Source organism: Anopheles cruzii, chromosome 2 (genome assembly GCF_943734635.1).
Source record: "Anopheles cruzii chromosome 2, idAnoCruzAS_RS32_06, whole genome shotgun sequence".
Lineage (NCBI taxonomy): Eukaryota > Metazoa > Arthropoda > Insecta > Diptera > Culicidae > Anopheles > Anopheles cruzii.
Genome location: NC_069144.1, coordinates 18,251,486 through 18,267,349, shown reverse-complemented (window position 1 = coordinate 18,267,349; position 15,864 = coordinate 18,251,486). Strand labels below are relative to the sequence as shown.

Sequence of the window (15,864 nt, the reverse complement as noted above, 5' to 3'; positions counted from 1 at the left end):
GACGGCCAACGGCCTGATCCTGAGGCTGGCGCTACGGGCGCACCTGGCGGGATGGCAGGTGGTACTGACTACGAGATCAGTTGGGAATGTGCGGACACCCGGAGGTCTTGTTCCTCCTCCTGGCAAGCGTCTTCTTCAGCGTAATAAAGTATCCTGAGAGCAGGGTAATTTACGACGAATAAAATGGGTGGTCTACCGCACCGCCACTGGGTGTCCGGGCGACACAGAGAAGGTGGCGTGCGCCACCGGGCGGAAACGTTTCTATTTCCACTGGCAGTCCACTGCCACTGTGGCGAGCGCGTTCAGCTGTCAAAGTGCAGCGAAAGCGGAAGAGCATTGGCTGACGAAGGTTGCTTCGATGTGCAAGTGATGGCGACGACGTGTTTCACTTCCGGAATCGCGACGAACTACGAGTAGAGACGGTGATTAAACACAGAAGTGGGAATTGCTGATGTTGGAAAAAAGGCAAAATAATACGATCCGCGATGAATTAGAGCGAAAAATTCTAACGCCAATTTTCACAAAGTAAAGTGAGCAAAGTCCAGTGTCCAGTGCGGCGAGAGCATTAGCCAATCAATTGATTACCATCGGGCAAATTATTCAAATGACAAACTGGTCTTCAAACAGACGTTTCGTTTCGTCCCGGGCGGCCATTATAATCCGGAAAAATGCAGTATAATTGCATCACGATTCCGACAGAGATAATTAAGTTTACCAGTGACGCCCTTTCGATGAGCAACACTAGTCAGCGAACGTCAATGCTTCCCCCAGGTTGGCTGCCTGCTGATTGCAGTGGACATCTTTTCACGCTAATCAATGTGGAAGGCAGACCAGAGGAGCAGCCAGCGTTTGTGGACGAGCGGGAAGGGTCCCATAAAAAGGATGCTTCTATAGCGGGCGCTCTCTCTCTCTCTCTTTCGGTCCCTTCTAGCGGATGCGGATCATTTTACGCGCAGTAAATGTGTTTGCTTAGCGTGCGTAGCGCGGAACTCTTTGGTACGACGTCCTAGCAGAAGCAGGTCAACCAACGTCACACACAGCGCGACCGACCGGGGCCCCAAACCCCTAAACACACACAAACACAGACACACAATGGATCCATTCGAAACGGACACACCGCACCGTGTCTATTTTCAGCTTACGTCAGCTGTTTATCTTTCCCCCTCGGATTGCGCTCTTTATGATGATGGTGTTCTCCGCGCGGTACCGTCTTCCGGCGGTCGGTCGGGAAGAAATCGGGGAGAAAGAGGGCCACCCCCGAGGGTCACCGCCACAGGTGCGCCGCGGATGGGCTGGCTGGCTGGTCCGGTTGTTGGTTCATTAATCGATTCGTTGTCAATCGTCGTGGCAAGTAAAGGTTCCGGGTTTTCTGTTTTCTCCTGAGCTGTTGGAGTTCGTCGGTCTCTCTTTCTCTCTCCCGCTCGCTGTGAACGACGACGGAATTGAGTCCCCGAATGACGTGGACAGCTTTTTCGTATTGAAACGTTGTCACCTGGGTAAGAAACAGGAACGTTGTGCGTCGACCACCACGAAATTCTACACGAGTGAGAGAGAGGCCGGAAATTCCACGGTAGCGATGTTTTCGGAAATATGCCAACATCGTAACATTTCTCGGACCTTCCAATAACGGATTGCGTGCATCTCTTCGCGATCCGTGCACCCCGGGATTCGCGTTGTTTATGCTCTGCACGCGTCAAAACATTTCGCACACGATCAAACAAAAAAAAAGGATGCCAAATTTTTCGGTCAATCCAAATATGTTTCAGGCGGATTTTTTCGTTGTTCATCGAGCACCGAAGAACATCAAATGGTGTGTTTGTTTGTTTCGCAGCAGCAAATCCGGTCACTTTCGTGCGTTCTTGAACGAGGACCTTCGATTAGGGAGCTTCACACCACACCACGACGACGCGGGAGAACCAAGAAAACTCTCTTCATTCCGGCGAACGTTATTCAAAGCAGCGATACTTACGCCGTTTTCGTTAGGCTCGGATCGGACGTTTTCCTCCGCGTGGTTCGGGTTTTCTTCTGCGAACGCTCCTTGTACGACTCCGATCGGTTAACGGACACAGGGGCCGATTTCGATTTTACGCTGCAACGGGAAGGAAGTGGTTTAAGAAGAAATAAACGAATGAAACACTTTCCCAATCGGTGCCTAAAAGGAAGTTCATATAAGGGCCCGCGTTAACTTACTTCTCGCGGAACTGATCGTCGTCGGCGACCTGCTTGTAACCGTAGGCATCGGAGGTGGAGGTGCTGAGATGGTCGGCCGTGCCGCTAGTGTTGCCGAGGTGTCCGCTCGAATCCTGCCGCCGATCCGACGGCTGGCGAGCCAATGATATGTTTGCGCCACGTTCTGCAATTGATCGAGACGTTAGGACGGTTGACGAGTTAGGTTCAAAGTGCATCGAGATCGAGAGTTGGTATCAGCAGAATGTGTCACAGAATGCTGTTGCTGGTTCAAAAGACAGTTACACGGGCTACTCCCTTCGGTGATGCACAGGTAAACCCCCGCGCGCCGGTATGAGACCACGCTCTATGTTTAGGCCAAACACGTCGTCGGACGATGTAACCATTTTTTCCCCATTTTTGAAACTCATCTTCCACGCGCGGTGATGTCACCAACAGTTGGCCACCGACTTTTGGCGCCGTAGGTCAACAAGAGAGCTCCGGCCGCCGAGAGGGACAAGACACAGGCGAGACCAATCGAGACAGCGGAAACATCTTATGCAAATGCAAACCAACTTTTCTATAGGATTTGATGACCGCGACGGGCTAAGAATTCGACCCGTTTGGCCTTCGGTAAGCCCTGGGTAGAGTTTCATGTTTCGTGGCATACATTAACCTTAGTGCTAGGGCTAGGGTGTTGCAGGAAGGTTCACTTCATCAAGCCTCAATCCAAACCGTTCACATCCCGGTCGTCGACAATTGCCAGCATATTTACCATTTCCGGTCGCTTCGCTCGGTTGGCCTACTTCGTCAGATCCTTCCGCCGCGCTGACAGCAGTGCCGTCAACGCCATCTTCCGCCGAAAGGGTGAAACACTCCCCGGCTGACGAGGAGGACACGATCGAGGAACGTTTCTGCTGTAGTTGCTGCTGCTGCTGCTGCTGTAGGTTCCTTCTGGACTTGGACTTTTGCAGTTTGTACTTCTTGTGGTGGCCCGGGGCCAGATTGCCGCTGCTCAGGTAGAGCAGATGCGACCGGGAATTGTTTATCTGCATTGCGCCCAACAACCCGGGTTTTTGTTTATGCGCGTTTTTCCCACCGTACACATTGTCCCCGGGGGTGTGGTTGATGGGTTTTTGGGCATTAAAATTAGGACCACATGGTGTGTGTCGTACCGTCGTGTGCGTGATGCGTTGTTCCGGAGCGTGAGCAGTGGCGACAAGAAAAGGGACGAGACAAGGAAGAAGAGTGTACACATTACCGACATCTGGGACACATCGGATCGGGCCGTCACAAATGGGCGCTAGGAAATGGGGTTCGTGGTGGGCGATCCTCTTGTTGTTTTTGTTATCCCGCAAAATGCCAGAAAACAAATGTGTCACACACCACTCGGTGCTCATTACCATACATTTAACGACTTTTGGGTAGTAATAAACCGACTAATCTCAAATTTCGACTTCATTTCGCCAGTACGCGACTGACGGAGTTGTGGAAACCACGCCGCGAACCACCAGATCCTAGGAAGCGATCATCGGAACGGTCTGTGAACGCAGTAGCTTACGGATTTACTGTTCGCCAATGGGTACGGTCCGGCAACTGGCGACGAAGTGGCTGATGGTGAGGCCACCGCCACACCACCGCCGCCAGCCTCGGACGGATCACCGGCGATCTTCGCCAGCAGCTTCGCCGGCGACTGCTTGTGGTGGTTCAGCTTGTTCTTGATCAGCGTGTTTAGGTTGAGGTTCGTGTTGGACCGCGAGCTCTTGATGGTGGCCGACCCGGTCGTCGTCTTGGTGTCGGTAATTGGCATCGTGACCGCTTTCTTCGCCCCGTCGAGCCGACTCTTGGACGAGCTCTTTTTGTAGGCGCGCGGCGGTGCCCTGATTACCAGCAACCCGAGCGTAACGGCCGATTCTTCCGGCGGCGGCGGCGGTTCCTTCTTCTTAGCGGCGGCCGCCGACTCGGCTGCCGGGGCGACCACTGCGCCACTCGTCGTCGATTTACTGCCATCGACCACCGTCTTTTGGCCATCGTCACTTTTATGCTTCCGCCGGATGCGCTTCTTCAGCGTGGACACACTGAACCGATCGTCGGGAAAGCTTCCCGTGCGGAACCACATCCTGGTACTTGGGGATTAACTTCGGGTAATTTCTTCAAATTGATCGTTGATCTCTCGGGTGTTGATCACTTCGGTCTCATTGGTCACACGGGTGGTGGAGCACACGCTGACACACGAAACACACACGCAGGGTTGCTGTAACAATTTGCCGTTTGTGGCCCACAGCCAACGCGGGTTGGCCTTGTCCCGCGGCGTTCCCGTGTTTATTTTGCCTTTACTTTTCTGTTTTTTTTCTTCACATTCACGTTTCAAGTGCGCCAATGTCAGTAGGCCGTTGTTTAGTAGGTTTAGCGCGCACACACCACAAATCACACACATACACACACGCAAAACTAGTGGTTGTCGAAGGAAACAAAGTAGGTGTGGAGTTTCTAACGATTATGAATGTTTTCAGAGGTTTGGCATAAACAATTGGTGTTTGTTGATTAATAGTTCTTAATGGACAACTCTCAGCTGATCTCACCAACTGTGAGGGTGCATTCTTGCCAACTTTTTCCACCATATACCGTCGAGTTTCAGATATTTTTTTACTGCCGTAACAGTTCTTTTAAAAAAACAATGCAACGGAATTTCCCGAAAAGTCACTTATACGGTGATGGAACCTTCCATGATAGAAGGCCAACAAAGATAATGGTTTGCACAGTCTGCATTTCACAACGAATAACCCCAAACAACGATATTCGAAAGTGAAATGTGAGCTTCAACTGCAAGTGGTGCCACTTGAATTTGAAGAGTTCATAAAACTGAAGTGCACACCTAATGCAACACCGTTTTGGTGATCACTCACTGCACTCGCGATCGTCACTGCGCGCCCGTGTCGGGAATCGTTTTTTCACAAAGAAAATCGAATAAAACATCCAACAGAGAGCTGCTGCCATGAGCGGCGCACCGATTGGTCCAGGAAGATTGATTTTCCAACGGTTTTCCGTAAGACAGCCGCGAAAGAAGGTACGAAACAATAAATCTTTAAACCGCCGCAGCCGCCGTGGGTTTGATCCGAAACTGCGCGCTGCTGCTCGGCCGCGTTCGCACCGAACTGCTGGCTGCCCTCTAATATCAAGCCGAGAGCGGGCGCCAACACCACTAGAGAAACAACCCCGATGGTGGTATTTGCGTTTTTCCTCCGACCGATCGACCGACGGCTTTACATATTTCTCAATCCTAAAGACGCGCCGCGCGATGGCCGCGACCACGGCGGCGGCGGTGAGTGCGAGTTTATGCATTCGTTCTTTTTTTATTATTCTTATTCGCCGTTAAATGGAGGAACGGAAATTTTAAAAATAACCCGTCAAACGTCTTCTTCGCGTCGTCGGGAGGGACCCCCGCGTAAGAGAGCGAGAGGGAGAGAGTTCACAAATCGATCTCGCCAAGTTTCGCCGTCTCGAGAAATGGGGGAAGCGCGAAAGAATGTGTGTAATAATCTGCCAACGAAAACGAGGGTTCGATTCTGATTCCGTTTGGTGGCGCTTTTCCCAAACCCCCGAACCACGGTATTCGTTGGAATGTTTGGTGGCTTGAATGAATTATTCATGCAGGTGTGCGGACGCGCTGTGGTCACATCCCGTGGGAAGCTTCGATTACAATTATTCAACCCATTCATAACCTTCTTCTTGTTGGTGGAAAGAGTGAGACACAAGTGAGAAGGATGCAGGACGACAATCCGTATCGAGTCAAATCGGTATGGTGCATTCTAAGGCGAAGTAACACGAACATAAAACAAGAATAAAACAATCCACAAGCAGCAGAAACTGTCCGCCTCCGAAGCGACTATTCAAGCAACGGGGTTAATTAATGCAGGTTCACCCTTCCGTACGCTCAGCTGCTGCGTAGGGCGGTAAACTGTGCCAAACTCGCTTGCCCGTGGCCCATTTCGGCACACAATGTTGCACGTCTTCGTTTCATTGACTCAACCAACAACACTACTGGACGTGCTATCGTCACTGGAATCTTCAAACCACGAAAAGATCATAATCTTGACGATCCTCTGCCTCGCTTGCGTACAAAACGTGTGGCACACGCGCAACACGACCGAATCGGCGAGAAGAACACTTTATAGGTCGGGTGGTCCAGAGCACCAGTGTAGCCAGTTAATCTCAATTGCCACCAACCGTCTCCCCGTTGACGATCGTTCGGGGCTTGTGCACCCTGCAAGAGCAAAAAAAGGCCGGCACACTTGGGATATTTCCTTTTTCTCCACGCTCTGACGTTCGCAGAACGCGACCGATTTTCTATTAACCTTCCCTCCCACAGCGCGACCGTAATTTATGCATAATCATTAGTTGTCGGCAAGTTTCTGCCGCAAACCACCCACCACCACCGGCAGCCGGCAGGGGTCGAGGCCAACAGAATGCATGGCGCTTCACTGTCGCCCGCCAAAAGGCGTGACACGAATTTTGCATTCCGAACCGAACGGAGGCGGCGCATTCGTTTTGAACGCTACCTTTGCACTGCTTGGTTTGTGATCCATCGGTGGCGCAATCGCGACGCGGTCTGAGCAGTAGTTCGAACCCTGGCACCACCTTTTGAAGGTTTCTTAGGAATAAATAAACACACACTCATCGATTTCGGCGCAACTTTTCACTTTCTAAGACACCCGGATGGCTCCCATCCAAACTGTCACTAAGAGGGACACGCGCATCACGTCATCGCTCCCCCCCGACGACGACGACGAGAGTTGTTTGCGATGAGTCAATGTCGCGCATCGACCAGTAAATGCCCCGAACCTGGCAGCACATTTTTTTTTTTGAACCTTTGGCGTGCGCGATTTGTTCCGTGAACGATCACAATGCAAACACACGCGGTCAACAAGCGATCTTCAAAACCGATGCTGGGATCGTGTGTGAGAGTGTGAGAGAGAAAGAAAGCGCCACGAACGAAGATCCGTTGACGGGGGTCCGTTCGTCATCTGCGCTGCGGCACAACTGAACGGTCGCGGTTCGCGAACGTGAGACAAATTTCCACAATGGAGACGCCTGCCGCGCGTGCGATGTGCGCGCGCTGAGCAAGATGTACTGCTTGGCGTTTCTGTCGGTTTTTTTTTGCTTCTTTCTATTGCTTCTCACGCCTGGGGTATGCCCGGTTGTCAACGCGTGCTCAGGGGCGCGGGTTGACCCACCACCAGACCGGCCCGAATCGGCTCAACCCGCTCGGGGGGGTCAGGTGAGGATTGAGTTGAAAAATTAGTGACAAAGTGAGAAAAACGAGCTGCGAGAGAGAAGAATCAGCTGTGGTGAGCGAAGTGAGAGTGAGAGAAAGCACTTTCCGGTGATGAAATCCAACATGGCAAGGATCACTGAGAGTGTTGTGATGACAGTGAGAAACGAGCAGTGAGCAGGGGAGCTAGAGAGAGAGTGAGCCAGTATCCGCGAGAGAACCAATATCTCACCCAACAGATGTGTATGGGATTGCGTGGCGTAAGTGTTTTGCGCAACCCCACCACAAACGGCGGCCACCGCGAGCCAGTGTTTGCTGATGGCGTCGTGCTACGCGAGGAGCGCCAGCGGACCGGACAGGGTGGGTTGTGGTGATAAATGTTGTGTGCGAACAACAAGTTAACCGAACTCCTCACCATGCCATGATAAGCCGTGGCCGCGTGGGGCAACCCTTCGACGAGCGGGTTAGGAGTGTTTTTTATCTTTCACCATTCCTAACGACCTTCGCCAAAGCGACAAAGTTGTCGGCCCCGTCTTAGGTACATCCACCAAAGTGGGATCTTTAGGTGTTCGAGATATAATGATCTCATCTTACAGACGGTATAAACGTCACCACAGAGGAATGATCAATTGTGCCTCCCACAGTGATGCGATCACTTAGTGATCAAGGCTCAAAGAGGAAATTAAAGGGCTGTTATTAGACCGAGCATTAATCAATCAGCGCTCGGGTGAAGCGCGGATGACCTGCGATGACTTTACCGTCAGATTAGTTTGTTTTTTTCCCCCGTTTTTTTAATAACCATCATTAGGCCACCATCGAAGGGCAGTGATAGCGCGCGGTCTAGCGCGGTGCATCTCGTAGGGTGGCACGGGTGGTTTACACTTTAAGCTCACGACACGCTATCTCTGTACGCCTTGCTCAAGAATGTCCACCACACGGGGGAGACGGCGAGGATGTGGCGGGCTCGAAGGCACGCACGTGCTTCAAGCCGCTCGTTCTCGCGCTAAGCCGATTAGTCATCGACGTGACGCGGACGCGAGAATGTCGGATGAGATGGTCAACCAAGTGGCGCGCTAAGCTAGTGGCAACTTTGCACGAAGCAACCATCGTGGCTCGTTATCCATCGGTGGGCTGGCATTGACCACGTTTCTTAAATGCTTTCAATGAAACAACAATTGTACCACTCTTGACACTCTCACTCGCCCTATACCGGGGGGCGCCACGGCCCAAAGGGAACCGCCGCGGTTGAGAAAGCAAACACAACAGCTATTAGCTATTCCCGGGAAAGGTAACGCTTGGAATGGTAACGCCTCTTATCTAAACCAGTTTCGGTGAACGGAGCCTCGCGACCGGACCTGTTGCGGTGCAGCGACAACGCAAGTACACCTTCTTCGGAAACAAGAAAAATGACGTAAGCCCTTCTATGGTCGCACCAAAACAGCGCCATGACGTGCGCGCCGCAATTGCGTGCAGTTTTTGGCGATTGCAACAGTGCAGCAGCAGCAGCAACAACTACCGGTTCTGATAGTGGGAGGTGGGAGAAAACTTAGCTCCGTTATGGTGATCGGAGGAGAGTAGCGAAGAAAAAACAGGGCGAATGGCACTGGAAGTGGTTCTTCCATTCGCAGCGCGCGCGCGCGACTACGTCAGACTAGCCGACAGGCTGCCCGAAAAAGGCTGGCAAAGCACCAACGTGTGGGCTAGGGCAATTTATGTACACTCCTGTGTGCTCCTCCGACTTGATCATTAGATGAATCGAGCACAGAAAAAGGCGTCGTAGTTCGTCGCAGATGAGGTGAGAGATAACGGATTGAATCGATGTAACGCGGCGCAACACGTTGGCTACGGTGAAGTAACACTCTTACGCGTTCAAGGAAGTTCATTTTCAGAAACCTCGCAAAGCAACGATGGTCCTCGTGAGCCTTTAATAAGATCGGACTTGATTGCACAATATTGATGATCGAATTTTTAGATAATAGTAAGAAATACATCCTTAAACATTTGATTGAAAAATCGAAAGAATGACACATGCTGATACCTTTCTCGATTCGACTTAATGTACTGACTGATGCAATACTCACCTCCAACGGTTGACTCGTCCGCTGCTGCATCATCATCGTGACGCCGGGACTTATCTACAAAAAACGGATGATCAAAAACGTCAGGATTTCATTGCAACACCACGTCATCTCCTTTCGCCGGAACCGTCGTCGTCGGCTTACCTTGATGGTGATTGCGGCTTGAGATTTTCTCCATGAGTTTAGTGATTTTGCTATCGTTTTTCTGAGTGGCCGGCCCCGGACAGCACTCGTTCAGTTCCTTTGCACACGCCCGATGGATGTTTAGTTCGCAGTCTGTAAGAGCCACGGAGAACAAAATCCAGTTATAGAACACACATCTGTTAGGCCGATCATCGGACGGAACACTGGAACGCTTACGTACTGTTGCAGTGGTAACCCTGCGGGCTGACACCCCACAGGATGTTCTGACAGTGGTTGCAGCGCGTCACCTCGTAGTACGGCTGCAGGTGCAGGTAGTGGCCGAGAACGGTTTGCTTGCGGTTCTTGTTCGCCATCAGCCGGCTCTTGAAGCTCTTTTCGCGGCTCACAAAGTGGTGCACCTTGTCGATCGGGCTGCCCGGGTTGGAGCGCGTCACGAAGAACCTCTGCAGCACGGTCGACAGGGCGGAACAGAGGGCCGACCGTTTCGCGTCCTCCTTCGGTGACTCTCGTTCGACGTCGTCGCTAAAAAAACAATAGAATTGTGACTCGTTAGGGCTGTGTGTTTGGAATTTGGCGGACATGGTGAACTTACAGATACTGCTGCAACTTGGGCAGGAGCGTTTCTTCCACGATGCGCTGCTCCTTCACCTTGTCGCCCTTGGCCATCTGCAGTTGCTGATCGTTCGGGCCGTACATTGTGCCCAGACCCGCGGTACGCTTCGTTTGAAACTGCTGCAACTGCTGCGTGATGCTCTCCTTCGCCTTCAGCCGGCTGCGCCAGAACACCTTGCGCAGGATCTCCACCTTATCGTTCTCCTTCTGCAGCACGTCGTCGATTTCGCGGGCCAGCGCCTCGTCCACGTTGGCGCACAGCAGCGGTGCCCCCGGCACCAGGAATGTCGAGTGAATCTCGTACGCCCACTTGCGCATATCCTTGATGCTGCCCTCCTTGTAGAGCGTCGTGATGAGGTAGAACAGCAGCGCGGACGGGTCGGAGTTGGTGAGCACAAAGTTCAGAAACACCGCCAGGTAGACGGACTTTTCGGCCTCCAGCAGCTGCGTGAGCGACCGGAACGGGCTGTTCTCCTCGATGAAGCTCTCCTGGTCGGAGATGTCGTCGTCCTCCATCGAGATGATCGGCTTCTGGGCCACGTTGGCCTGGGCGGCCACAATGTTGCTGGGCAGTGGACCGCCGCCGCCGCCGCCGGGCGTCACATTCGCACCGCCACCGACCGGAGGAGACTGACCGTGCTGCTGATGGTGGACCGGCGGCGCATGATGGTGCTGCCGGTGATGATGGTGGTACGATGACATGTGATTGTTGGCGTTGTTGCTGTGGTTGTGGTGGTTATTGCTACTGCCATTGTTGCTGTGATTGCTGGTGAGAGGGTTCGCGATCGCCAGATCACCGGCAGTGGTGTGCTCGTGGAGATGCTGCAGGTGGCCGGCACCGCCGTGATGATGGTGATGGTGTGGTCCGCCGCCGGTCATTGAGGTGCTCAGATACGGCGGTGGTGGCGTTCCTGGCGGCGTCACTTCGGACCGTTTGTCCCACGAATCGGACGGCGTCTTGTGGTGCGAGTACGGCGACGACGCCTGGTGGTCTCCCGCGGCGCCAAAGTCCTTCGATCCAATGTTCTCCGGCGAAGACACGATACGGCGATGCTTTTTGCTGATCGACTGATTCACACCGGCCGCTGCTGCTGCGGCCGCCGCCGCCGCTGCCGATTGATTTAGTGCCTGCAGAGAGCGGAACAGCGGAACGTTTCGAAGGTGGCCACAAGGAGGCCGTTCCGACGGAAGAAGACGGAAACAAGTTAGTAAAAAACGGATCGATACGCAGCAAACCACTACGCGCAATGTTTCACACGTGTTTGCGAAACAATTGATCAGCAAAAACCCAGCCCCAGCGGCCTGGCATCCGGTGGTCAATCACTAGACGGTAGTAAGCCGTAAGGAAAGGGGACAAGTTTTATACAAAAAGAAAAAAGGCAGGGAGGGAAATAGTAAGATGCTCGCGAGTTGGCCGAAATCGATAGGAAACCAGAAGGAAGTTCCGCCTAGAGGAATGCGCTACATATTAACAGAGGCTCTTGGCTCGTAGAAAGTAGGACCAGTAGGTAAAACTAATCATAAAATCTTCCCGTTTGTACAAAGCGAAACCAAATGTGTGGTGCTAAACGTGTACCATCCTGTTGTCTCTCATGCACCCCGGCGACATGCGCCACCGGATAGTTTACTTTATCATGCACCTTAAGTACAATACATCTAACACACAACGTCATGAACAACGAGATTTGTTAATAATGAAGCACTAACTACGCAGCATGAGCTAACGGGTGATTGGCGAGAATGTACATGCAATGTTAAATGGCTTTTATGCTTCTACTCAACTACAAAGAATGGCTGAAAAAGAACGGTTTACTCGAGAGAAAGAGACACTCGTGACTTATTATTGGTTTTATTACAAGTTATACAGAGTTACGGCAACAGTTGGGTTGTTGTTGCCTACCGTTTATTACGCACGATGACGAACTGGACGAAAATCGTCGTTCGATTGAAAATTAACGAAAATCAACACCGATAATATAATATTTTAAGGTTCAGGGGCAGCGCTTGACGTGGCAACCGTTTGTAAAGGCTACTGCGACCGTTAGAAATAGCTGCGCCGGTCATCTATTCGATGGATTCGATGAACGATTCAAGGTACAATTTGCACGAATGTACCTTGTATTAGGTTGGCGAAAAAGAAATCCCATATTTTGCCGTGAAACTCAAAACATCATTTAAGATGTTTCGGCATCTCCAAGGGTAAGCTTCACAATGCCTCTCTCATAGAAGTCTTGGTCCATTATTGGCAGAAAATTCTAGTATTCGATTTTTGCAATCTTCCCTAGATCACAATTTCCTACGAGCTCTTTCACCATGCTTTAACCATGATCGTTTTCGCACGATATTTTTGTATCTAACTCATTTCTCATTCTCAGTCACCATCGGTTCAAGCAATGGGTCGATTTCATTTTGTTTATTCAAAGCTTCTCCGATGGAAGTTCGATCCATCATGGTTTTTTGAATCAATTGATTGACACCCAAACATTGAGCTTCTTTTTTAATCCTGCTTTGCGCAGATGACTCAAAACTGTCTTACGGTCGATCTTTAGATCTGTGCATTGGTGGTGCAAGGTGCATTTTTAACATCAAAAATTGCTAAACGGTTACAGTATCGGCACCATTGATCTTAATTCAAAATTTCAGCGACCTGTCTTGCAGTTTCACTTTTATCAAAGAAAACGATCTACCGAGAAAATAATGGACTTTTGTTTCGCCAACCTAGTATAAAATATCAGACCGAGGGTCCGTGATTGACAAGTATTCAAGCCGACTATTTTTGTACACGCAACAAGCTCAGTGAGCTAAAGTAAACGAAGCTCCAAAAGACTCACATGTATTGTACAACAGAGAGTAGTACTTTTTGGCACATGAGGCCTCGGCTGAATCAGAGTTTATACCGGCATCCGAGCGCTTTAAACGATCGGACTCGCTGGCGCGGTCTCGAGAGTGTCTATTGTTCAAGTATATACAATCACACACGCACACGCACACACACTAACACACGTGTAGAAGCGTAGAAGAAGGGCGAAGAGTGTAGTAAGTGACGAGACAGTGAAGAGTAACAAGGAGCGAAGAGAGCCCGGTACCCGAGAACCCGTAAGCCGTTTGGTATTTTGTTTGGTTGTGGAGAAAGACACACCGAAAAGGCTGGCGGAGTTTTGGGGTGGCTTCCGGTCTCCCCCAAAATCACCCGTCCACCCGCCCGCCGTTTTCCTCTCCTCTCCCCCTCTTACTTACGGTCGTCTGCTGATGCTGCTGCATCTGGTGCACAATGTTCGGGCGGTAGGAGAGCGGAAAGGCGGCCGCCATATTGTCGCGGACCGAGGTGCAGGTCGTGATGAGCGGGTAGTTCATCAGCGTGTTAATGCTGTTCGGCGGCGGGCGCATCTCTGCCCCCCGTGCACCGCCACCGTTATTGTTACTAATCTGGCCCCCGGCGCCGTTGTTGTTGTTGTTGGCAGCGGTGGTGTTGCTGCTGCTGATGGTTGCGGTTCCGTTGTTGTTGTTGCTGGCAAACTGTGGCGCAGCGCTACCGTCACTGTTCAGGATCAGCGTCTGGCTTTGGATCGCCGCCGCTCCACTTTCCATCATTCCGGGCTGGCGCGGGGGCAGAGGTGGCGGTTCCGCCTGCAACTCCGATCCGGAGCCGCCACCAGCAAACCGCTGCTGCTGTTGGTCCGCAGCTAGGTACATTGTGGTGCCGCCGCCTCCACCGGTCGCTGCATCGCACGGCGAAGAAGTCGGTGATTCGCCTGGGAAACTGTTGTTGTTGTTGTTGTTGCTGGTAGCCGCGTTGTTGTTGCCGGCACCGCTACTCGAGTGATTGTTGTTGCTGCCACCGCCACCACCACTACTGGCGGTGGCGTTGTTGCCCTTCTTTTTGCTACGCGAAGATTTGCCTTTGGAACCGCCTCCAGACGATGCCGGCGGTGTGGTGGTAGTGGCCGAATTGGTGAGCTTGTCGCCACCGGGAGGAGCCGGGGACGGGGACGAGAGCACCAGGTGGTCCAGATCGGACACGAGAATGTTGCGGCGCGACCCGACCATCATCGTGTCGACCGTGTCTTCCGCTTTCTTGGGAATGTTGTTCCGCTGGGGCAGCGGTGGCGGAATGTCGGCGGAGGCCAGCCCACCGGAGTGCTTGTTGGCCCCCCCGCCTCCGTGGCCACCACTTCGCCCCAGGTGCGGTGGTGGCGGTTGGTGGTGATGGTGAAGGTGATGCTGCAGGTGATGGTGGTCGGCCGCGCTGCTGGCGCTGTACTTCTTGCCCTTGGTCGGCGTTCCACCTCCGCCGCCGCCGGCGCTGCCCGGCGGGATCGGCGAGGCCGGCGACATGAGGCCACCGAAGGGGCCCACGTTCTCGCCGCCTCCGGCCGTCGGGCTGAGGCATTCGGGCGAACCGAGGTGGTGGTAGCCGGCGGCGGTGGCGGCGTTCGGCGAGCTGATCTCTTTGGCGTCGCTGGACTTCTTCTTCGTGCCTAGGCTCAGCGAGGACAGCGAGCGGGGAAAGCGCGACAGGAACGCGGGCGTGATGGAGCCACTGTGCGGGGCCTGCGGTTGCGGGAACAGCGAGGGCGAGGTGGCCGATGCGTTGAACAGCGGGTACGCGCCGGTCTGAGGAAGCCGCAGAGTGTTGTGAGTGAAGAAGGGTGGTTGATCACGCGTTTGGGGAAGTTGGCGGAAGCGGAAATGGTGTTGGTGAGGGGGGGGGAGTAGTATGCGAGAACGTGACCGAAGGGATAGTATAGAGTTCGATTTCGATCGGCGATCGATCGAGTTGTTACGCAACAGCCCAGACACGAACCACCGTGGGTGAAAGTGCCGAACGGAAGCCGAGACACACACCGAATCGAAGGAATGTGAGAGCGAAATCGATGATGAGACAAAAAGCAAACGGATTGTTATTAAAGGATGGCCGCCATCGATGCAAAACAGAAAGGGAAGGAAGAAAGGAAAAGAGAGATAGAGAGAGAAAGAATTTGTGAAATTGCACCACCGTTTGGCGTTTGGGAAATCCCCCCCATTCTGTTGGTGCATGGTGCATCATGTTGACAGCGAACTGCGCCCACCACAGAGAGAGAGAGAGAGCCACCTGTTTGGAAAGTTTACTAAACACAACCCGGAAAGGATCTCGAGAATTATGGGGTGCGAAAGTTGAATCAAAACAAACTCCAGTTTAACTGCAATCGTTTCATACGTTTAAAACACGGTGTAATAGCAACTAATCAGCCACAGTCAAAAGCCAAACCGCAAAACTCAACTCTAGAATAATATGAAATATATACGGGCCCTTATACGAGGAGGCAAAAAACACTAGCACTGAACACAACTCTCATTCTGCAATAATAATAAAAAAAAACTCAGGTGGGTTCAGGAGCGTATGAACCCTAAACTGAAGGCTACCAGGCACAATTCCGGAAAAAGGGGGTTCGGGAACGGGGAAGCAACCAGAAGAGGAACTACGGAACTACGGAACTCAAAAAATAATCAAAAACCAAAACAACCAACTTCCGAAAGTACACTTTTCTCTTTCCAAACACGGCCGGGCAAAGCAAACACGCATTAGAGGCAAAAACATTCAAACAATCAATC

At 52.2% G+C, this 15,864-nt stretch overlaps 1 protein-coding gene across 1 annotated transcript in view; it reads right to left on the bottom strand.

Annotated features, from left to right (window-relative positions):
- Positions 1-15,864, bottom strand: part of LOC128278586 (uncharacterized) — a 41,752-nt gene that overhangs the window by 21,065 nt on the left and 4,823 nt on the right. Inside the window, exons 6-12 of the mRNA XM_053017315.1 lie at positions 13,510-14,886; positions 10,253-11,400; positions 9,881-10,182; positions 9,661-9,792; positions 9,520-9,573; positions 2,191-2,353; positions 1,970-2,089 (exon numbers count right to left, since the gene is read on the bottom strand). Of these exons, the coding sequence (XP_052873275.1) occupies positions 1,970-2,089; positions 2,191-2,353; positions 9,520-9,573; positions 9,661-9,792; positions 9,881-10,182; positions 10,253-11,400; positions 13,510-14,886 (3,296 nt within the window). The remainder of the gene's footprint in view (positions 1-1,969; positions 2,090-2,190; positions 2,354-9,519; positions 9,574-9,660; positions 9,793-9,880; positions 10,183-10,252; positions 11,401-13,509; positions 14,887-15,864) is intronic.